Below are 23,506 nucleotides of genomic sequence, written 5' to 3' on the forward strand. Positions count from 1 at the left end.
CATCCCAAGACAGCAAGAGAACTATTACTGACTGTCACGCGAAAGACATCTTCTCGTTTCTGTGTTAGGGTCTTAGGATCTGCTGTTCTTTTCTCCCACGGCTTCTCACGGTGCCTCCCGCCATGACACTCTAGCTGTCCATCACTCTCCATCACACTACCCATGTCTATCTTCTTTCCTGCCTTTACCGAACTGCAAGTAATTGTGGTTTGTGAACGCGTCCTGACTTCCCTAGTTACTTAGGCATTTATTGCCCGTTTGTGCCCACTACCAGGCGAGGTCCTGAGGGCAGACACACTGTCTTTTTCAGGCTGGATCTCCAGGGCACTGGACGTCGCTGGGTCTAGCTCACAGTAGGTATTCAATGAACAATCTCACAGCCCCCAAACCTTCAGTAGGATCTATTTGAAAGGAAGAAACTGATGGGGAGAGCGGCTGTGTGGTCACCACCCTGACCACGACAGTCCTTTGATCTACACATAGTCCTGGCTGTGTGGCCAGAGCACCCGTACATGTTCAGGATGTCCAACGATTTCATCTGCGAAAATTAGGACAGCATTTCCACACGTTTTACAGAGAAAGTGAAGGCGTCCTTCGCTCTCCAGCTCCTTCTGAGAATTCGGCTCAGGGGAATAGAGTGAACTGCCCACACCCTTAGTTTGTTTTTCTTTAACCAACTGGTGAGCCTTAGACTAAACAAAATTAGAATCTGCAAAAGGTGCTACAATTGGGAACCCTATCTTATTCAGTTCCTGGGTTTTGTTCCTCCTGTTCCTCCTTCTTTCCCTTCTTCCATTTCTTTTTCTATTTGGAATAATTGCTTACAAGGCAAAACCATGCTTCATGCAGAGTTTCAATCTCAATGGAAATCCTAACTTCACTGCTAGAAATTCAAACTAGAGATATATACTTAAGCAACTGACCTGATAAAATTGCTTTTTTAATTGTTTGTAATAGGTACTAGCGGATTTCAAGTTATGAAATAAACTAGAATTATTTCATAAAAAGGAAGTTTTTGAGTAGCTTTAAAATGACTTCATTTTTTGTTTTTGAATGAAAAAAAAAATGACCCTTACATTAAACACATGTGTGCGCCGTGCACAAACTCACTCACACCAATAAACGTTTTTAGGTTTGTTACAACGTACAAGAAAATATTTCTACCATGGACAAAGGAAGTGGATTACGGCCTGAGGTGGGCATACACGTGCCCACCTACACAGGACAGCTGGGCCGTTTGCGTGGGAATGTCGAGTTCACCTGTCACCCGATGTGTTAATAACACCAGTGACGACGACAGTAGTCAGAACAGCGGATATTTGAGGAATGAATAAGTTCCAGGCAGAACACTCTACAAAAGTTGTCTAATTTCATCCTCATGACTACTTCATCTCAGGCAGTATGACCACCACTTTACGGATGAACAAACCGTAGTAAAGGGTAGAGCTGAGATTCACACTCGTGCCGGGTGCCTTCTGGGAATCCAATGGGAGCCTTGTAATTGGATACCTTTCCAAAGACCTACTTAACAGATTCCTGACATTCCCCGACAAAGTGAGTTGGAGGTGGGAGAGCTTGATTTATTTAGACAACCACATCTTGCTAACAAGGATTTGATAACATTATCCATTCTGCCTAATTATGCCCTCTGACGTTTACCTCTTCTCCACAGTAGAGTGAAATCAAGGAAAAAAGCCTGAGCAGGAGAGCAAAAACTGAAATCAGGCAGTTCTAACGAATCATATTTCACCTGGAAAGAGTCAACTCAACAAACGGGCTAGCTAGCCGTGTGTAAGGCACTGTGTAGAATACACACAGTAAGAAGACCCTTGAACAGTTCATTATGAATGCTGAAAATAAGACAACAGGCTTAAAATGGAGTCACTCATGCTAAGGCCCACGTGACCGAACTGAGACCTACTTATAGTTCTGGTTTCCCCCCAAATGGATTCTTAAAGCAGTCAGTCAGGAATCTCCTCATCAGCTCTAGTGCATAATCTACCTGACAGATCCCTGCTGTCTTCTAAACACAAGTAACTTTGCACTAACTCACTCAGCTTTTTGCCCAGTAGAACTCCCTTGTTCCCGCTCCCTTCTGCGTATATTAGACTTTCTGTTCACATAACTCCTTGCAGCTCCTTCCTGTCGGCTAGCTTGGGGGCTGCCTCATGAGCAAATCATTGAATACAGCCAACAAGATGTCTAAAATTTACTCAGCTGAATTTTTTAAACACCGTTAACTTGGAAGACACATATATACACAATTAGTGACTGTAAAGGTGGGATCATTAGCACCATTATTTATTGACCATTTACTACATCCTAGGCACGGCACGAAGTATTTGGTACCATTTAAAAGCCTCACACCGGGGCGCCTGGGTGGCGCAGTCGGTTAAGAGTCCGACTTCAGCCAGGTCACGATCTCGCGGTCTGTGAGTTCGAGCCCCACGTCGGGCTCTGGGCTGATGGCTCAGAGCCTGGAGTCTGTTTCCGATTCTGTGTCTCCCTCTCTCTCTGCTCCTCCCCCGTTCATGCTCTGTCTCTCTCTGTCCCAAAAATAAATAAACGTTGAAAAAAAAAATTAAAAAAAAAAAAAAAAAAAGCCTCACACCAGTGCCAATTATCATCATTTGATACATGTGACAGGAAAGGGGAAGAGACTTGTTTAATATCAGACCATTGGTAAGTAGGGAAACCTTAGTCGATCCAAAGTGAGCTTTACAGCAAAACTCTGGTCTCATGAGGCTGTGCTCTAGGAGAGACCAAGACAGGTACTGTGAAAGAAAAAGGTACAAGATCAAATCCCAAGCACATCACACAAAATTGTAACTTGTGAACCACTCGTGACCACAAATAAGTGATCGTGATGTGAACCATGAGTCTCCCACACTTCGGTGGAATGAAAACCTAAGCAAAGATGCACATGGGACTGGGTACTGCAAAGATGCGATGAGTACAGATCACATAGATGTGATTCCAGGTCTCCTGTGGTCCCGTGCACCTGCGAGTTGCATCTAGGGCAACTCCTTCTGCACCCGGAGAGTCACTGAGGTACCAGTTAGAAGGATGTCCCATGCGAAGCAGACAGGTGAAAAGGTAGCGATGAGAAGGGGGGGGGGTCCCGACCTACCCAGAGAGCTAGCTGCCATTTTCCAAGAGGACACTCACTCCTCAGGAACTGTTCTCTGCTCAAATTTCCCTAGATCTAGCCTAAAGGTAGGCATGGCAAAAAACAGCTGCCTGTGACCCTTACAAGTTTTGGGGGGCTGCGTAACATTGTAAAAATAGTCACTCAGATATACTCGGAGAGCGTCTGCTGTGTTTAATCCCTTGTCTCTGTATCAGCTTAAAGGTGGTCAACTTTAGGTTTTAGGCCCAGTCTCTGTAGCATCTGGCTTTAGAAACACTGCCCTTTTAAAGTCTCTGCAAGTACAATTTAAACACAAATAAAATGATCTTCCCGGAACACCTGGGTGGCTCAGTCAGCGTCCAACTCTAGATTTTGGCTCAGGTCGTAATCTCACAGTTGGTGAATTTTAGCCCCACATCGGACTCTGTGCTGGCAGTGCAGTCTGCTTGGGATTCTCTCTCTCTCTCTCTCTCTCTCTCTCTCTCTCTCTCTCTGTCTCTCTCTCTCTCCCCTCACCCCTCGCTGCCCCTCTCTCCCCCTCCCCAGAGTATGCTCTCTCTCTCTCCAAGTAAATAAATATACTTAAAAAAGTAAAATAAAATGCTCTCTCCAATACACCGGTCAAGCCATAGTGACCTTCTATCCCTGTTGAGCAAGAAACAGGCCTTTATCAAAAGCCAGACAGATCTTTGGGGCGCCTGGGGGGATTAGTCAGTTAAACGTCCAACTTCAGCTCAGGTCATGATCTCACAGTTCCTGAGTTCGAGCCCCGCGTCGGGCTCTGTGCTGACAGCTCAGGGCCTAGAGCCTGCTTCAGATCCTGTCTGTCTCTCTGTCTCTCTCTCTGCTCCTCCCCTGCTCATGCGCGCACTCTCTCTCTCTAAGTAAACATTAAAAAAAAAAAAAAGCCCACCTATCTGTAGTCCACACACCCCTGTAGGTGAAGTTCATTCCACCTCTTGGAGTTCAGCCACCAAAGCTCTCCGGCTCTAGTTGATGCTATTTGGTGCCAGACGCCTTGAGAAACCGAAAAGGAGCCTGGATCTGTCCTCAAAAATGCAGACCAAGAGGTCAGTAGGGAAATACACCAAAAATTATAAGCATTCTCGCTCCTAAAACCCACAATTAATGTCCTGGCGGAGGTGAGCGAGTGAGTGATGCGAGTTTCCAGCCAGACTCAGAGGCCACTCAACATGCCGCTTAATGCTGGCCACTCAACGGGTGATGGGCCGGCACCGTGAGCTCGAACACCTCCAAAAAGGACTACTCATCCCCCCCAAATCCATACCTGTGCTGCCTCTTCCATAGAAAAGGAGTTATTTTGGGGCGCCTGGGTGGCACAGTCGGTTAAGCGTCCGACTTCAGCCAGGTCACGATCTCGCGGTCCGTGAGTTCGAGCCCCGCGTCGGGCTCTGGGCTGATGGCTCAGGGCCTGGAGCCTGTTTCCGATTCTGTGTCTCCCTCTCTCTCTGCCCCTCCCCCGTTCATGCTCTGTCTCTCTCTGTCCCAAAAATCAATAAAAAACGTTGAAAAAAAAAAAAAGAAAGAAAAGGAGTTATTTTGCCTGAATGACACTGTATGAGAGTTAGGGTGTTTCTAACTGACTTACGGACCATTCAGTTTAGTTATCAAGTTTCACAGAAAGTCTATCCATCAGCACTAACACTTCTTGATGTTTTAAGGGAAAAAAGGTCTTTCCCTAAGCCTATCCATCACCATCCCAACGTGCCCAGCCTGTGCAGCCCATGAACAGTGGAGAACAGAACAGCACTGAACACATTAAAAGACAGAAACAGAGAAACCTAAGGTTCACCCTTGAGTTTTAACGCTGAGCAGCACTGATGTGTTTGCAGTAACGTAAATCATGCCTGATGGATTATTTTCAAATTAAAACGGGAAGCGGTGTCGCCTCATGCTATTTTTTCATTTATTCTGATGTAGAATTCACTTAGCATTCAATAGCTCACTAATATGCGAAAAAGAAAAAAAAAACCCACAGGAGGGGAGACAAAACACACAGTGACTCCATCCGTAGCCCTGGGTTCGATTTTGACATCCGTGCTTTGAAGACGGATAAAGACAGACTGAACGGGAATGAAGCGTGCTCATGGGAGAATAAAAGGTCACACACTACAAACACAAGAAGGGTTCAGGGATAGCCAAGGTCATGGACAGGTAAAATTATGGCACTGTCTCCCTGAGCCGAACTCACAGAACCCGGTACTTTCGCCTTTGTTCACTGTTCTCCCTTATTACAGCTTTTTAATAGGCTGCCATCCCTACGAGATTATGAGCTCCCAGGGGCTCAAGAACCCTGTCTGTCTTGCTCACCGTGGTATCTACTGCACCTGTCAGAGGCTGACAGTGAGCAGGAACCTTACAGAGTCTTATCAATACCTGACTGAGTAAAGGAGACACCTGATCGCATGTGCCCAACAACGAGAATTGACTACCATGCGGATTTTGACTCAACAAGAGGTTGAGCATTTTCCAACGGTTAGATCCACTTAAACCTGGGAAGGGCTGTGGAGGTGTTAAGCAGAGGTGACACCACGACTAAGCAGGAGTGTAGCCAACACAAAAGTGCCACACTCCTGGGTCTACTTGAGGAAGTTCACGAACTTTACGACTCTTGACAACGCTAAGGCTCCATGATCATGACAGAGACCCCTCCCACGTCTGGGTAATTTCAGCTGAAATCGTCCAGACTCTTCTCTGTGGCTGGAATGACACAGACAACTCTTTGAACTAAAGATACTCAACTCTCACATGCCTTTTATTTGGCTCTGCATTTACCTTGCATCAGCTGAACCAGAGGTAACACTGTGTTACTAATATCAACCATTTCCCTTTTTCTGTTTACTATGTGTAGACCCAAGGGTTGACCTAATAGATCAAAACAGTGCTCCTTACTCCAGAAAGCTTTATACCATGTTGGCCATAGGGCAGTAATGGAGCATCCCACGGAGAATTAACACAGTTCACCCTCACACCACTGCGTTTCATCATAGAAAACGATCTCTGTACTTCGTGAAACCAGTGTCTGCTTTTAATCACAGGGCGGTTAGGATACTTACCACAAAAGAATAATAGATCTTGAATCCAGGTTTAGCCACGAAGTAGTCATCAGACTTGAATGTTATTTTAATTTGGTTCGTTCTTGATGTTATTCTGGGGGGAGCGTCTTTGTGTCCACACCACCGCCCTCTAATTACGGTACTGGTCTCAGATACATCTTCAACCTCCACAAAATCATACCTAGTTTCAATGTGACAGAAATAAACAAATTTTGATTACAGCACGCTTTGACATTCATCCTTCCCCGGAGAAATTAAAAGTAACATATGTGATCTCTCATGACTACCACCTAACATGAAAATTAAAGCCTACAGGAATTTTTACAGGAAAGCCGGTCTTTGGGTTCAGTCTTTCAAATTCAAACATCAATAATCTGAAAGAACGTTTATGCACATTTAGCCATGAGTATTCCCAAATCAACAGTCATCAAAATGGGCCACTTTCTGAACATCTGGCTTGGAAGGGTTTCCTAGGAAAAGTAATAATTATAATCTGTTGTCCTATTTTTGGAGACCCAGCTTTAATTATATGCGCAAATATTTACTATATAAAGGTTTTCAAACCAATTCCCACTTTTAATTAATTCGCCACATCCAGTGGTCCCTTAAGAAATGATCCGTATCTATACAGCATGTGGAATCAGCATTATGTTACATCATCTCATTACAGAAAATAGATGGTAAAATAAAATAAAAAGCTCTCTTTCCTTTTGGAAACTGTCTTTTGCAAGGATCCTATAATAAACTAGGATGGTTATCAAAGTGAAAAGCATTACGATTTGGGGGAGGGAGGTGCCCTAAGAAATACTGGAGCTTTCTGGTTAAACCAGGGTATGGATGAGGTGACGACCATGGATGGTTCAGCTCTGATGCTGGTCAGAGAAACACAGAATGCCAGGACTGAGGAGGTGGGGAAGTCCTCTTTCAATGTTCCATATAACCTTTCCATCACACAGTAGACTGTCTTCAGGGACACAGTGGACATCTTCCAGGGATCATTGACTTTATTTTCAGGACACCCCAAATCTCGGGACATTCTACTTGTGAGCTGAACTATCTGCCCTTCAGTTCCGGCCATCAGTCACTCTGCCTCTCCCCGAATGTCTTTGAATGCTAAAGTCACAACGCAAATGATGGGCACTCTGGGCGAACAGTGGTCGTAGACTCAACCCGCTTGATATGTTCTTCACAACTGCCCTGGCGGGATCAGCACGAGAAACATGGCGGCTGAATATGGAGAAAGTCCACCAGGAGGCACAGAGCTTTTACTGGACCGGGCGGGATCGTGTAACGACTGGGCGACTACACTTCGTTGACGGTGATTTATGGGGCCCTTCCGTCCTCTTCCCTCAGTTTCCCTCTGAGCAAAGTAAGAGGTTTACACAAATTCACCGGCTGGGTATCTCTTGGGTGGCGTGTAAATTAATTACTTCATGTTTATGCGGTGCTTGGAAGGTGAGAAGCACTCGCAAAGAATCATTATTCAAGCAATAAAATATTACAATGTAAACATCAAGGAGGCTTGGGAACAGATGGCAGGAAATCAAGCGCATTGCATTTTATATACAATATGTGTAAATCACAGTTACCGCGCAAAGAATGAGTGTACTTGAAACTTTGTTAATACCACGAAAGGTCACTTTCTTGTGGTTTAAATCCATCAGCGTGGTTTTTCCCTGAGACGAAGTCAGTCTGTCTTTTCCTTCTTCCTGTCCCCTTCCCTGCCTCTTACTCCTCTATCTGCCTCCATGAATTTTGAGACACAACTGGATTGGCTGAAAGGTCCAGAAAGGAAACTACCCTTAGTGTCTTCCATTTCCAAGGCATGGGTGCTGACACAGCTCCCATCTACCCGGATCAAAACCTCACCTCATCATGGAGACCTGGCTTCCCTTTCATGCCATCACCCCTGAACAGTCCTCAAAAAAACATTTTTTTTTTTTTTCCGCACCAACTCTTTCTCCAGCACAGAAAATCAGTTCTCCCTTTCAGGGGTGACAAGCCACAAGACCCGCTGGAGTGTGTCCTCTCTGTAAACGTGAACCGGCTCTTGGGGCACGTATTTGTGTCTGCTTTCTGGCATACATTACCCTCTGTGGTCCTAGAAAGTAACAGGCACTGCTGTTATTCTGGAAGAACCAGCCACACAACAAAAGCTGTCAGCATAATCAACGTGCGACAAAGGACAGCCAAATTTGAGGCACCCTCTTCTTATTCAGAGGAAAATAAACCTGCTGAAAGGATCTGGCATTGCAGAATCCGTGCATGCAGGAAGCACAGAAAGGAAACAAAGCCCTCCCGTCCCCTACATGCTAATTCAGTGACTGCGAGGCTGTGAGCAGGCAATTCGCAGAACAGCCAGGGCGTTCTCCCATACATAGGCTTAGAGGGGACAAGATGATCGAGCAGACCCAGAAAAGGACGGCAAACGGACCATCTGAGGGGGGGTGATGTTTCTTTCTTCTCTGAGGCCCAGGATTTCAGGGTAAGGCCCTGACATGGTCCTCACCATCACCACCTTCCAGTGCGCGGGCTACAATGACCAGGGTCAGTTCCCGGAGCCCTACAGGGGCTCCTTACATGCTCCCGCGGGATGCTGGATGCATCTATGTGCTCCCAAAGGCTGCTCGAGGCCCGGCCAACACAGGGGCCCTTCCCCAGCAGCCCGGTGGCCCGGCTCTGACGGGTGCGTACCTGGGGTTCTGTGACCGGGCCCTCTGCAGACAAAGCCTGTGCCCCCTGTATTTTGTCCGCTCGGATCTGGGCGGGTCCCCAAAGGAAAGCACGATGCGAGGTTTTACATCCATCGTTTCTTCCCCTTGGACGTGACCCCTGACCTGCGTTTCTCCCCACTCACCTGCAGATATCATTTTCCGCCTCCTCTAATCCGAACTGACTGTCAAAGGCCAGCTGTATTCTTGTTTTCTCCTGGGAACGCAGGCGCCACGTCAGAAGCAGGTTCCTGGGGTAGCTGTTGGGGAAGCGAGGGCTCTGCACATGGCCGTTTCCTGTCACCTGGATGGTCTCGTCTCTTCGGTACAAGTCTGTGAGGTGATTGCTGTCTGTTAGTAGTCACAAACTTGTAGAAATTAGTATGTTGTTCCAATTACGAGAAAGCAAAAAAACAAACAACAACAACAAAAAAAAACACAGCAGTTGAAAACATCACATTTCAAAGCACGTCACGATTTCGTCTAACAACCTGAGACCCAGCGGCCGCTTTCTGGTTCTTTCTACGCAGAACGGACAGACTCCTTCTCTTACCCCCAGTCCCCTGAGTCCTCACAAGTCTGCACTTGCTGGCGATATTTTGTGACTGGAGACCTCTTTTAACATAGTTTTCGACGAGGCACATGAAGTCACCTCAGAACTCAGGTTCATTTAGATCGACATTAAAATGAGTAAATAATTTCAAATAGTTCATTAACCCTTCCATTTTTCCCTATGACACAAAAAGTCCCCCCAAAAGCAAAACAACAACTTTCTGTTTTTCTCTACCCTTACAGCATTGACATTATAGCTTCAGCAACGAGCACAGGTAGAACTCCAGAAATATCACTGAACAAATGACCGAGGGAGTGAAAAATATGAAAGGATCCAATGGTGCTTAATGACTGCTCATTTTTAAAAAATTTTTTTAATGTTTATTTATTTTTGAGAGACAGAGAAAGAGTGTGAGCAGGCAAGGGACAGAGAGAGAGGGAGACACAGAATCGGAAGCAGGCTCCAGGCTCTGAGTTGTCAGCACAGAGCCTGACGCGGGGCTCGAACTCACGAGCCGTGAGATCATGGCCTGAGCCGAAGTCAGACGCTTAACCAACCGCCACCCAGGTGCCCCTAATAACTACTCATTTTTTATTCAAATGACATTTTCCAGTGGTTTCTGTATCACAAAAATCGTTAGTTCTTTGCCTTAGTTTTCGGTGACTTATGAGCCCAATTCTTGTATTTTCCGCGTGTCGTACGATAAAGAACTTGTGTGGTCTTTGTGCTGGGTTCTTGACCGGGAAATCCTACCCAGTTAGAACTTCCCAGGTGACTGAAGGGTCTTCGTTATTCACCGTGGGCCCTGGGGCCACGTCTGGGTTTACACTAATGAGGCAACTAACTGTGCCCCCTCCCCAACAGTTTCCGGAAGTGGGCTGGCTATGCAGTAAGACCAACCCAACCGTGTGTTGAAAGGCAGAGGGTTTGGAGCCCTGACATGAGCCTGACCTCACAACCTCCCTGGAGGAAAGGAGCACTGTAGATGGAGTCTGGTCCCATCAGCAGTCATTCTCCTAGTCCCACCTGCAGAATGAAACCCCGGGAAAACTCTGGTCCTGGAAGCTTGAGTAAACCTCCCGGCTGTTGGTGCACGTGCACTTGCTGCGGAGGGCGCTTCGTGCTTGGGACCCCACCCCCCCGCCAGCCCCCAGATCTCACCCTGTGTGTCCTCATTGGGCTGGTCCTGAAATGCACCCTTTACAATAAAACTTAGCAGTAAAACTGCCATTGTAACTCTAGTGCCTTCGTGAGTTCTACGAGTTGTTCTATCAAATCATCAAACTTGACGGGTTTACGGGGGGACCCTGAATTGATAGACTGTTGGTTATGGCACCCCAAAATCTGCAGCTGGCGTCTGAAGTGCAGGGGGTACGAGCCGTGCCCATGAGCTGTGAAATCTGACCTAAGGCTGGGAGACCTGTGTCAGCCTGACAGCCGAGGCGGGTCCGTGTCTACATCCTTCCCGCACGCAGAGTTCTTTGCACTTTGGATTCTGGCTGTGCGGACCCTGCCGGTGCTGCATCCAACCACAGTCCATTTGTGCTTGCCCGCAGAGCGTTTACTCGAGGCCTGTAATTCAGCGAGCCGGGTCAGGGAGGCTTACATCGCTGCTGGAAGCCACTGGAAGGCTGGGATGCAGAGGGCGGCTGGAGGCTCCCCACGTACCAGAGGGAGGAGGAGGACACAGCCCACGAGATGCAGAAGCGTCTTGCATGGGAACTGCAGACTTGAACCCAGGACGCGAGAGCACAGCTCTGTGCCCCCTCCAGGGAGCCCAGCCACACGCCCTCCCCGGGAACGACAAACACTCTTCCTGGCTGGCCTTTCCCTCTTCTCTTCCCTTCACCTGACACTGCAAATGTAGCCATGAAAACTGCCTGTCTGCTCAACTGTCATCTGGGGCTTGTAGGAAATGGGGGAGGGCTGTTTGCGAGGAAGAGAAATGTCAACCATCCACCAGTCAATCAACAGTCAGTCACCAAGCACAGGATCTAAACATGATGTTTTGCGGTGTTTTCGACACTTGCATTACTAGAGATTTACTGTCATAATCCGTGCCGTGTTTCCTGCAGTAGTATTATTTGCTTAATATTTCTCTAGCTTAGTATTTTTACTTTTTAAGGTCATTTGCTTATTTTGAGAGAGAGCGAGAGGAGCAGAGACAAAGGGAGAGAGAGAATCCCAAGCAGGCTCAGAGTGCCAGTGTGGAGCCCGACGCGGGGCTTGAACTCACAAACCGTGAGATTTGAAGCCGAAGTCGGCCGCTGAACTGACTGAGCCACCCAGGCGTCCCAGGAGATGCTTATTCTAGTTTTAAGAAAGCAGTGGTAGGGTGGAGTTTCCTACTGATACAGTTTGGTTAAGACAAACTGGTTTCCAGTATTACAAATTTACCACAGACCTATACTGCACTGTATTGAACTATATCAACCTGAAAAAAAAATTTTTTTTTATCAAGTTTCCTGATTTATTTTCCCTTAAGTATCAAAATCCTGGGGCGCCTGGGTGGCTCAGTCAGTTAAGCGTCTGACTTCAGCTCAGGTCATGATCTCACAGTTTGTGAGTTCAAACCCCGTGTCGGGCTCTGTGACAACAGCTCAGAGCCTAGAGCCTGCTTCAGATTCTATGTCCCCTCTCTTTCTGCCCCTCCCCTGCTCATGCTGTCTCTCTCAAAAATAAACATTAAAAATTTTTAAAAAATCAAAATCCTGCCAAAATATACATATACACACACATGAATGACAGTGACCCCATTTATACTGCTCACTTTGGGCCAGACATTGTTGAAGCTCTTTGCATGTAAACTGTTTACAAATAGGACACTGTATGCGTGTGTGAGCGTTTGTAACAACTCTGCGACGTGGCTATCACTGCCATTCTACAGATGAAGATTCTGAGGCACAGAGAGGTCAAGGAATTTCTTAAAAGTCACAGAGCAGGTAAAGGATGGAGTCAGAGCACTAACCCGGGCTCTCCGGCCCCAGACCTGATGCTTTTAACCACTCTTCCCTTAGTGTTAAATTTGGTAGATGCAGTTTTAGACTCTTTGCTATCTGTAATCTGCTCTGACTTGTGAATCACACTGTTTACATATAGTGTATAACTTCATGCCGACTCAGGGCTGTTTTCAGCAGAAGAGTTATAATGAATTACAGTACAGACCCAACATACCGGGTTTACCCCGGATCACCACCAAGTCTTATAGATGAAGTCACCCTTCTGAATGAGAGCATTTACTGTGGTGTGCAATCATGCTAACATTGATGGGGCAATTATTATGTGCCAGGCACCCCAGTAAGCATATGATAGTCACTCAATCTTGCGACAACCCTATGATACTAGAAAATATCCCCCATGTGACCGGGGAAGTTCAGAGCATGTAAGAAACTTGTTAGCTCTGGGCACAGAGCTAGTGGTGGATCACAATTTGACCCTAGGCATTGACTTTTCAGAGCACACACCTTTAACCAGAGCGTGGTGGGAGCTGTTGAGCCACAAAAATATGAAACACATCACTTTTCATAGACAATAGTTTCTATGCAAGTTTATATGGCAAGAATGTAACTTCTTATTTTATATTCTCACACAGAAGGAAGTTTACATCCTCATAAACTCTGAGTTATGCATTTCATCTTTTTTTTTAAACCAATTAAAATGGAAAAAAACCCACGCCAAATGTTGTATTTGTTGGTTCTGTCCCCAACCCTTTAAACAAACTCAACTCATCCAACCGAGTGTCAAAGGAGCTCATGAAAAGTCACTGCAGGCCTCATCACTTCTGTCTGGGATTCATCTAGAACAGCCAAGTGGGGTTCCCAAATCAGACTCATTAACATCACCTGGGAGCTTGTTAGAAATGCACATGATTGGGCCCTACCCAGACCTACTGAGGCAGCAAAGCTGGGGGTAGAGACCAGCACTATTTGTTGTAATGGCCCTCCAGGTGATGCAAACGCTCCCTATTGGAGAACCACTCACCTTGAGGACCATCTCACATGGTCTACTACTTTGCTTCTTATTCTTGACTTTCCTGGTTCCTGCACCTCCTTGCTATGACTCCACACCTCAAGTTCAGTTTTCCATCTAACCTCACCAGCTGCTGACCTGTTTGGGACTTGCTTTCCTGTCTTTGACCTCAGAGCCTCCTCCACCTCATCATTTCTGGTCCACAGGCGCCTACCCACCGACTCTGCGGGTCAACCCCTGACCTAGCTTTCTCCATTTCATGGAATCGAGTCGCCCACCCACCGACTCTGCGGGTCAACCCCGGACCTAGCTTTCTCCATTTTATGGAATCGAGTCGCCTACCCACTGACTCTGCGGGTCAACCCCAGACCTAGCTTTCTCCATTTCATGGAATCGAGTCGCCTACCCACCGACTCTGCGGGTCAACCCCAGACCTAGCTTTCTCCATTTCATGGAATTGAGTCGCCTACCTACCGACTCTGTGGGTTAACCCTGGACCTAGCTTTCTCCATTTCATGGAATCGAGTCACCTACCCGCTGACTCTGCGGGTCAACCCCTGACCTAGCTTTCTCCATTTCATGGAATCAAGTCGCCTACCCGCCGACTCTGCAGGTCAACCCCCAACCTAGCTTTCTCCATTTCATGGAATCGAGTTGCCTACCCACTGACTCTGCAGGTCAACCCCAGACCTAGCTTTCTCCATTTCATGGAATTGAGTCGCCTACCTACCGACTCTGTGGGTCAACCCCGGGCCTAGCTTTCTCCATTTCATGGAATCGAGTCGCCTACCCGCTGACTCTGCGGGTCAACCCCCGACCTAGCTTTCTCCATTTCATGGAATCGAGTTGCCTACCCGCTGACTCTGCGGGTCAACCCCCGGACCTAGCTTTCTCATTTCATGGAATCGAGTCCTTCCTGGTCCCAACAGAGATACATGGTGATCCATAACATAATGTTTAAGAACAGATGAAATCATAAATAATGCTAATGCTTTTATTTCTTCTCAGGTCGTAATGTTATCTATGACAACCTAAAATGCAGAGGCCAAATGCTCAGTGGCTACATAAGGATGAAAATGCTTGATCAACGATTCCATCGGAACATAATGGTAGAATTACAGACTGAATCTGGTGCTCACACAAATTCAGCACAACAGTCCAGGCCTACCCGTTTGCCCCACTGTCCCAGTCCAGGAGCCAGAGGCACAACTGATGTCACAAACTCTATTCTGCAGCCAAGAGGCAAAAACACAGAACGGTCACTGAGTCAGGAAAGTCCTAACTTGCAAAGGGATATATTACAAAACTTCATTTGTAAAATGCCTGCTCTGTAATTATGCACTAGATCACAGAAATGGCGCTGGCCCAGACTATAGCCGAATGATATACAAACGAAGAAGTCCCACTTCCAATGCTAAACAACCCCAACGAGGCTACTTGATTTTTGCAGGGAGCAACAGTGGTTGTAAGAACCCAATTTTGTAAGTCCATCATAAATATAAGTTTATGTAACAAAAAAGGAGGCAGTAAATATCATTGCTCTCATTCTGCTTTTTCTTTTAAATTTAATTTTGCTTTGTGACTTCAACAGGTAATGAAACCAGCAGCGAGAAGTTAAAGTGATTTGCTGCAGAGGCCGGTGTGTGTAAGGGTGGACTTCGGTCCAACCCCACGGTCGGTGTTCTCACCCTGGTGGCTTTCCCACCGTGACCAACTCCAGGATTCCACACACCATGTCCTCTTTGTGGCTCCTGGTTCCTAAACTCGTACTTCAGGGTCTGTGTAATGTGGCACTCAAGACTCACTTCGGGTCCAAGTGACGTGACCATTTTCTTTCAAGAGGATGCACCTGCCAGTGGTCTGACCATGACTAAGTAGTCAAGGGCGAGGCAGAGATGGGGAAATGGAATCTCAAGTCCAAAATCGCCAATGGGATAGACACTTCTGTCTGACCATAATTTTATACACAGTTGTACCTTGTCATCTAAAATAAGAGTACAAGTGGGTAACTCTAACGAGTTGTTCCAACACACATTTAGAACAACCTTTATTTCTTTTTTTTTCTTATTTTAATGTTTATGTATTTATTTTGAGAGACAGAGAGAGAAAGAGTGAGCAAGGGAGGGGCAGAGAGAGACGGAGAGACAGAATCCCAAGCAGGCCCATGTGGGGCTCGATCTCACACACCGTGAGGTCATGACCTGAGCTGAAATCCAGAGTCAGGCCCTAACCGACTGACCACCCAGGCACCCGGAAAATTTTTATTCCTTATATATTAGAAAAGTATTCCAGGCACCTAAGTAGCTCCTTCATACATCAATCTGTGCTGAACACATTATGGAAGAGTTTAAGTAAATCTTTTAATGCGGGAACAATGTACTCTGTGTTTAGCCCTTTTTAAAGCTAAGTGAGGCTGGCTAGGTACAGGAGACAAACACTGAAGATACTGAAAGGTGCTTTATAATTTCTTTGAAGGTCTCGTAGGAGAGTAGAAAGAAAAAATCATACGCAGAATGCTACATTCCTTGAGGAAAAGGAATGCCAGTGCCTGCTAGTGTGGGCAAGGGGAGACTCTCAAAATATATCTGAGGGGTGTGTGGGGGGCTCAGTCGGTTAAGTGTCCAGCTCTTGATTTCACCTCAGGTCACGATCTCACGGTTCGTGGGATTGAGCCCACTGTCAGCTCCGTGCTGACAGTGTGAACAGAGCCTGCTTGGGATTCTCTCTCTCCCTCTCTCTGTCCCTCTCCGGCTCATGCTGTCTCTGTCTCTCTCAAAATAAATACATAACCTTAAAAAATGTAAAAGATGTATCCGTTACATCCACACGCGGATGGATGTTTCTGCATAAAATGCATATTCGGACTTCTTAAAAACTGAAGGGTATCTTGAAGTAAGACAACACATAAAAGGGAGCTTTATCAGAAATAAAGCAGAAAAATGTATTTCTAAGATGTCCATTTTGATGTAGCCAGTGGGCCTGACATTGTGGGGGCTACATTGTGGGGAGAGCTCCACCGAAAGGTCCTTGCTCCTATTCTGTACTATTTCCATCAAAATCTGTGCCACCGTGTTGACTATGCAAGCAGGCTGTACCACGCTGAAAAAGCCAGGGACCAAGAAAAAGAAGGACAACACTGGGAGAAAAAAAAAGCAGGAGAATCTGCTGTTGCGTGTGGGGGCCACGCTCAGATCTACCTGACAACCTGCAGAGTCGGGTGACTGATGTAAGCGTGGAATTTAGAGCAGTGAGCTCAGCTCTGCCTAATGTGTTAAGATCGGGATTACCACAATTATCTTCGCATTCTCCCTCAGTGGCTAACAACACAGTATAGAAAGATAGAAAAACATCCTAGAATGCAAAATAGTACCTTCATTAGCAAGAGGCAGTGCAGTGCACGTTGAAGACGCAAACAAGAAAGAGGGAGAGGTGGAGAGTATGGAAGAGTGTAGGGCACGGAGTCCCTAATTCTAAAACGAGTAGGTCGATGTGTAGGACAGACCCTAAGACACACAATGGGGATGAAGTGGAATTTAATTAGGAGACAATTTATGCAAAAATCATCTAACTTCAAAAGCACAGGGCTGTGGTGCTAAAGGTGTAAGTTAGACTTCATTAGGAACGTTAGTTTAAAAATCAGCATGAGAGCATTCTTAACATCTCTCCCCTCCGTGTTTCCTAAGGCACCGAAGCGTGCCATCACTGAACTAACGCCTTGCCGGGTGTCTTGGTGGGGCCATGCTCACGAAGGAGACTCGGGCACACCTGTCCCATGTTCCTGGTGAGCACGAGGCCCCCCCCAGACCCCCGATCAGCTCTCCAACAAGTCACCTGTGCTCACTCTGCTTTTAAGCAACTCGGGCACAAAGCAGATTAAACGTCAGCCGTTTATTTTCAATTCTCCAGCAGAGATTTTTCTAGGAACTCCAGCCATAATACAAAACCTTTCTAATTACGAAGGTTCGGGGAGGAGGGAGTTGGTTGTCTGCCAGTTCGGCATCTTTTTTTTTTTTTTTTTTTTTAATTACAGTTCCTTTTGGCACGCACACGCCAAAGTGTTAATGTTTTGTAAACAAACTTCCTCAGAGTAACAATTTGGAGAGTGTTTCTGGAGACTAACCTCACTTGATAATTCCCTGAGCTCAAAATTGTTCTTCTTGAAGAATCTGAGTCGAGCAACATAGGAAAATACAAAGTACCGTGAATTCTTTTTTGCACGTTTGCCAGAAACCGTCACCAGGAGTGCGGTGATGGCCAAAGTACCATGTGAGAGTGATTATTCCTCACCTCACGAGATCTTTTAACACACGAGGTTTTGTTGGGTCATTACACAATGGTGAGCGATTTCGGTAGCCTCTTGGAGCCACAGGCCACATGTTCCAAGACCCCCGTGGATGCCTGGAACCACAGATCGTATTGAACCCTATCTACACTATGTTTTCTCTAAACATGCATACCTCTGATAAAGCCTCCTTTATAATTAGACACAGTGAGGGGCGCCTGGGTGGCGCAGTCGGTTAAGCGTCCGACTTCAGCCAGGTCACGATCTCGCGGTCCGTGAGTTCGAGCCCCGCGTCGGACTCTGGGCTGATGGCTCAGAGCCTGGAGCCTGTTTCCGATTCTGTGTCTCCCCCTCTCTCTGCCCCTCCCCCGTTCATGCTCTGTCTCTCTCTCTGTCCCAAAAATAAACGTTGAAAAAAAAATTTTTAAAAATAAATAAATAAATAAATAAAAATAATTAGACACAGTGAAAGATCAACAGCAGATACTAATGAAATAAAACAATTATAACAAGATACTGTGACAAAACTTAATGAATGTGGGCGTTCTCTCTCTCTCCCTCAAAATATCTTACTCTGTACTCACGCTTCTCATGATGATGTGAGGTGATAAAACGCAGCGAGGTAAATGACACAGGCTTGTGATAAAGCATGAGGTTACTCCTGACCTTTCAACTTTACATCAGAACTTTACAACTTTACATCACCTGCTTCCTGACCACAGGTGACCCGGGGTCACCGAGATCGTGGAAAGTGAGATGGCAAGTAAGGGGCGGGGGGATTACTCTATACTCTTTCCTGCAAAATGGCCTCTACTTTATAGGTATATTATAGAAGTGATTGTAAAATTATAATCAAATGAAAATTATTTTTGGTCTAGATTTAGAAAATTAAAGTCAGTGAAATTAAAGATTGCCCTAAAACAGCCATACTGTATTCTATCACATTAGGATAATTCATATAAAGGGGCACCTGGGCGGCTCAGTCGGTTAAGCATCTGACTTCGGCTCAGGTCATGATCTCACGGTTCGTGCCGTCGAGCCCCGCGTCGGGCTCTTTGCTGACAGCTCAGCGCCTGGAGCCTGCTTCGGATTCTCTGTCTCCCTCTCTCTCTGCCCCTCCCCTGCTCACGCTTTGTCTCTCTCTCTCTCTCTCTCTCTCTCAAAAATAAGCATTAAAAAATAATAAATAAAAATTAAAACAGGATAATTCACATTAATTATTTCCCCAATAATTCTTTTCTTCTACTGTAGACCTTTGTTTTCTGATGTTGTTGACACGTGAAGGATGTGAAGAGAAATGAATAATACCACTCAGAACTGTGGTAGGTGGGGATGGGCACTGCTGAGTGGCATGACAGAAAGCAATACAGAATCAGAGAACTTTTCACTTATCCTAATGTGAACCTAGAAAACAAGACAATCGTAACGACAAAAATTATCTGCTTTAATCACTGGCAACACAGCTCAGAGACATAGAAAGATAACAGACAAAACAGAAAGGAAAGTCATACCCAGGAAAAAGTAGTTTTAGCCTTTTCTCTAGGAAACACTAATTATATGAAAAATCGTATCCTTACATCGTCAGGAAGACTGAAGTATGAACTCTGAGTATGCACAGAGAGTAAGAAGTTTCTGAAGTTATTTTACAGGGTAAGTTTCAGGAGGAAGCAGTCAGTCCAACAAAACCACCGTGGAATCTGAACAGGGGGGAACAAAGACAATGGTTCTGAAAAAGCCCAGAGATTAAAAACGCGATTCATGTGACAAAGAGAAAGCATTTTCCTAATCACATGTGACTAAAGATTCATCAAATCCAAGAAGAAAACTGGGAGTTAACATAAGGATCCTTATGATTTGTACTCTGTATATACCTATGTCTATGTTTGATATGTGCGTTAATCACCTCCCATGTAATACACACAAAGACATTACATAGATCTATAATTATGCTTATGTGTTTATTAAGCTGCATGGCCTTGGTGCTATTTACAGATTGAGTCACTTTTCAATACCAAAAAAACACTTTTTTTGCATATTAATATTTCTTTCTTCCTTTTTTTTTTTGAGAGAGAGAGAGGAAGCAAATGAGCAAGGGACAGAGAGAGGGAGAGAGAAAGAGAGAGAGGGAGAAATGGGGCTCGCCCAAAGTGGGGCTCAAGTTCACCCAGTGTGGGACTCGAACTCATGAACCATGAGATCATGACCCGAGCCAAAGGCAGATGCTTAACTGACTGAGCCACCCAGGTGCCCCTCAAATATTAATATTTCAAAATAGGGAAATAGTGTAGGACGGTCCAACTGTTAGGAAATGGAGCAGGTTGGGACAGAGTTTTGTGTAAGTTTAGTCATGCTTAAGAGAGAACTATCCACCTTACTTCAAATTCATATATTTTCAGGTGCAGCACCATTTATGGATGAAGTATAATTTGCATTTGGATAGCTAACTGTCACTTCAAATGCCTTTATAAAGTTTGCATTAAAATGGAGCTCTAAAATTAAAGGGTTTTTATGCATACAAATGTGTGTGGAAAAAGAAATGAAAAATATACGTACAATAAAAAGCAGAGAAATGATAGCTCATCCATATTCTCTTGTAAAGAAAGAATCAAGCACTTTACAGGACCAAAGCTGAGAAGATATATACAAGTACATAAAGCTAAATTTTGACCTGTCACTGGGCCTTAAGAAAATAAATTCCCTCCCTACCTCAGACAATAAAATTAAAGGCAGTAGAAATTACTATATATCTCAGAATAGGTCAAAGAATTGTCAAAGCTATGACATATTAATGCAAATAATTCATACATTGTGATGGTGATAAACATCTATCTGTCAAAAGCTGATAGCTTTCAAGAGAATCGTTTGCTCTAGAGATCAGTAACTCACAGGAGCCAAAAATCAGAGGACAATTAATTAAGCAGGAAATGTACACGGATTCCCAGCATTCCTCAATCTTTCTGGAAATTCTTGAGCCTGGGGGTGCCTGGGTGGCTCAGTCAGTTGGGCGTCCGACTTCAGCTCAGGCCATGATCTCACAGTTCTTGGGTTCGAGCCCCGTGTCGGGCTCTGTGCTGACAGCTCGGAGCCTGGAGCCTGCTTTGGATTCTGTGTCTCCCTCTCTCTCTGCCCTTCCCCCGCTCATGCTCTGTCTCTCTCGCAAAAATTAATAAACGTTAAAAAAATTCTGAGTCCAAAAGTGCTAAGCTAAGCAAATCAGGAAAACACACACACACACGCACACACACACTCACACACACACACTGGTTACAAGAAAGGTCACTGGCTCTCCGTCTCAATACTGAAGGAGAGAAATAATTTTGAAGACATTTGAGATGCAATTGAGAAAAGGCGTGAACTTGGGACTTTCATGGGGATAATGCACCAAAAGAGGTTATACTTTTATGGATCGATTCACGCTATTACCATTTTGTTAAAACAAGCTTTGTTTCAAAGCAGATGTGTTTTCCCCACAGAAGCTCCTGCTATGAAGCCACGTCGGGTTTTACAGCGGGTGGAGCTTGGGAGCGGAGCCAGCCTTCTGTTTCTCGTCCAATCTCATGCAAACAAGTCTCACCAGTACCTTTACTGGAGCTGGTGGGCCTCCTCCAGATTCTTCCCTCATCCCATGCACACTCAGGAAAGGTTAGACTGCGCCAGCCAAAGTCTCACTGGTTTTAATAAAAGGTTATTTCTTGCGCATACTACACATCCATCAACTTTGGGCTGGTGGGGGGGGGCTGCTTCCTGTTTTCTCACTCAGGGGCCCCAGCTAATGAGGCATCATGACTGTAATATTAACAGTCACAGCAGGGGGAACCTGGGGGGTGAAGAATTATCCACTGGTGTTCATGTGGCCAGACCAAACCTCCAGCAGGTGGAGTGACCTGGAAGTGACCACCACAAGGCTCTTCTTGCTTACCCCATGGTGAAGGGAAGGCCTGACTTGTTTCTATGTTTCCCAACCAGTAGCATGATCTATCCATACATGGAATAACATCCCATTGCTTTTTCCAGATAAATCATTGTAACGGTGATGGGAGATGCAGTCGGGAGAGAAATGGGTAAGGGCAGAGAGTTCCTAGATGATCCCTAGATGGCTACGGAAAAAGAAAAATGTTGCTGAGTTGCCAGAAAAATACATTTGAGTAAGTGACCTTGACCTTTTTTTTTTTTTTAACATTTTATTTATTTTTGAGAGAGAGACAGAGCACAAGTAGGGGAGGGGCAGGGCTAGAGGGAGACAGAGAATCCGAAGCAGTCTCCAGGCTCTGAGCTGTCAGCACAGAGCCCAATGCAGGGCTCGAACCCACAAACTGTGAGATCGTGACCTGAGCTGAAGCTCAACCGACTGAGCCACCCAGACGCCCTGTGACCTTGACCTTCTTTAGAACTTGTCTTGTTAGAGATAGCAAATGAGTTTCGCCTAGTGAGTAAACTTAAATGGTGTTGACTTCCTGAAATTCTCTCTTAGGATTCTGAGCCAGCATCCGTTGGAAATGATTTAACAACGTCTGTCACGGGTCCTGAATTACAGGGACAGAAGCATGTTTTTGCCAATCCTGGTTTGCACCACTCCACCACTGACTCACACTCTACATTTAGGCTTCCTCTTACCTGTTCAACCAGATTATACACATCCAGGAAGCAGTATTCTTCACAGTGGATACCACACAAATACTTGTTGAGTGAATATTTGCTTGGGAGTGACACGGAAACACTGGGTGGATTTCCTGTCTAGGTTAAAGACATTTGTGGGCAAATTAAATCTGTGTAGCACGTTATTTACACGTTCTTCAGAGTATCTGTAAATGTTCGATTACAATAATAATTTTCACAAAGAGTTAGTATTTACGAAGCACGTCCCAGGTACGACAACAAGTGCTGAACGTTTACTGGTCTATTAAGAGCTCAAGGGAGCCTTACTGGTCCTCATCATGATCCCATATTCACAAACAGGAACTGCCTTGCTTAGACGTAACAGAGACGATTCTGTTCTATATTCTTCACTGACTCTACGACTTATCTTAATTGTATCAGCCAACTCTTTAAATAGTAGACATCAGATGTCTGTAACCAGTAAGCTGATTGAGGAGAAACACGGGAACGCGTGTGTTAATATCCCCTGGATTTTATTCCGCCCTCATCTCAAGGCTGTGCACGTCCAGTGGCTCTGGTGCTGGTCACCGCCAAGCTTATGACGGTCCTCGGCACCACCCGCTGTCCCTATGATCAAGTGGATGTTGCTTTAGTGTTTGTTACAAGAGTGAATGAATGAACAAGTGCAGGAATTATCGGAGTTGGTAGATGACACTGCAGAATAAACTGTTTTCCATCTCAAGTAGGATTACCCTGCTTACTCTCTGTAACCATCATTTTAAAGCATAACTGTCATAGCAAATAACATCATCCATGAAAGGGCAAACTAAGTTAAACAATTAACATATGGATATACATATATATATATATATATATACACACACACACACACACACATATATATGTGTGTGTGTGTGTATATATATATATGTGTGTGTGTGTGTGTATATATATGAGAGAGAGACGGGGGTGGGTAGAGAGTCAAACTAGAAACTTGTAAATACTCTAATACATATTGTCCTTTACAGATTAAGACACTTGCAATATCCCCTTAGCGTATGAAGTATATGTCAATATAAGGCAAGCTTGCTCTCTTGTTGGACCACACCTGGGATCATCTAGAATCATTTTTTCAGATGTGATAGAAAAAAAGGTCTGCGCTCTAATAAAGGACAGTTCATCCGAGCA

At 45.3% G+C, this 23,506-nt stretch overlaps 1 protein-coding gene across 2 annotated transcripts in view; it reads right to left on the reverse strand.

The window, feature by feature from the left end:
- Positions 1–23,506, reverse strand: part of PDGFD (platelet derived growth factor D) — a 222,330-nt gene that overhangs the window by 62,668 nt on the left and 136,156 nt on the right. The window contains exons 2-3 of one of the 2 annotated variants that reach the window (XM_047823327.1): positions 9,065–9,251; positions 6,208–6,388 (exon numbers count right to left, since the gene is read on the reverse strand). In XM_047823327.1, coding sequence (XP_047679283.1) covers positions 6,208–6,388; positions 9,065–9,251 — 368 coding nt within the window. Of the gene's footprint in view, positions 1–6,207; positions 6,389–9,064; positions 9,270–23,506 lie in introns of both variants that reach the window. The other variant, XM_047823326.1, reaches the window with a different exon arrangement.

This window comes from Prionailurus viverrinus, chromosome D1, assembly GCF_022837055.1.
Source record: "Prionailurus viverrinus isolate Anna chromosome D1, UM_Priviv_1.0, whole genome shotgun sequence".
In the NCBI taxonomy this organism is placed as follows: domain Eukaryota; kingdom Metazoa; phylum Chordata; class Mammalia; order Carnivora; family Felidae; genus Prionailurus; species Prionailurus viverrinus.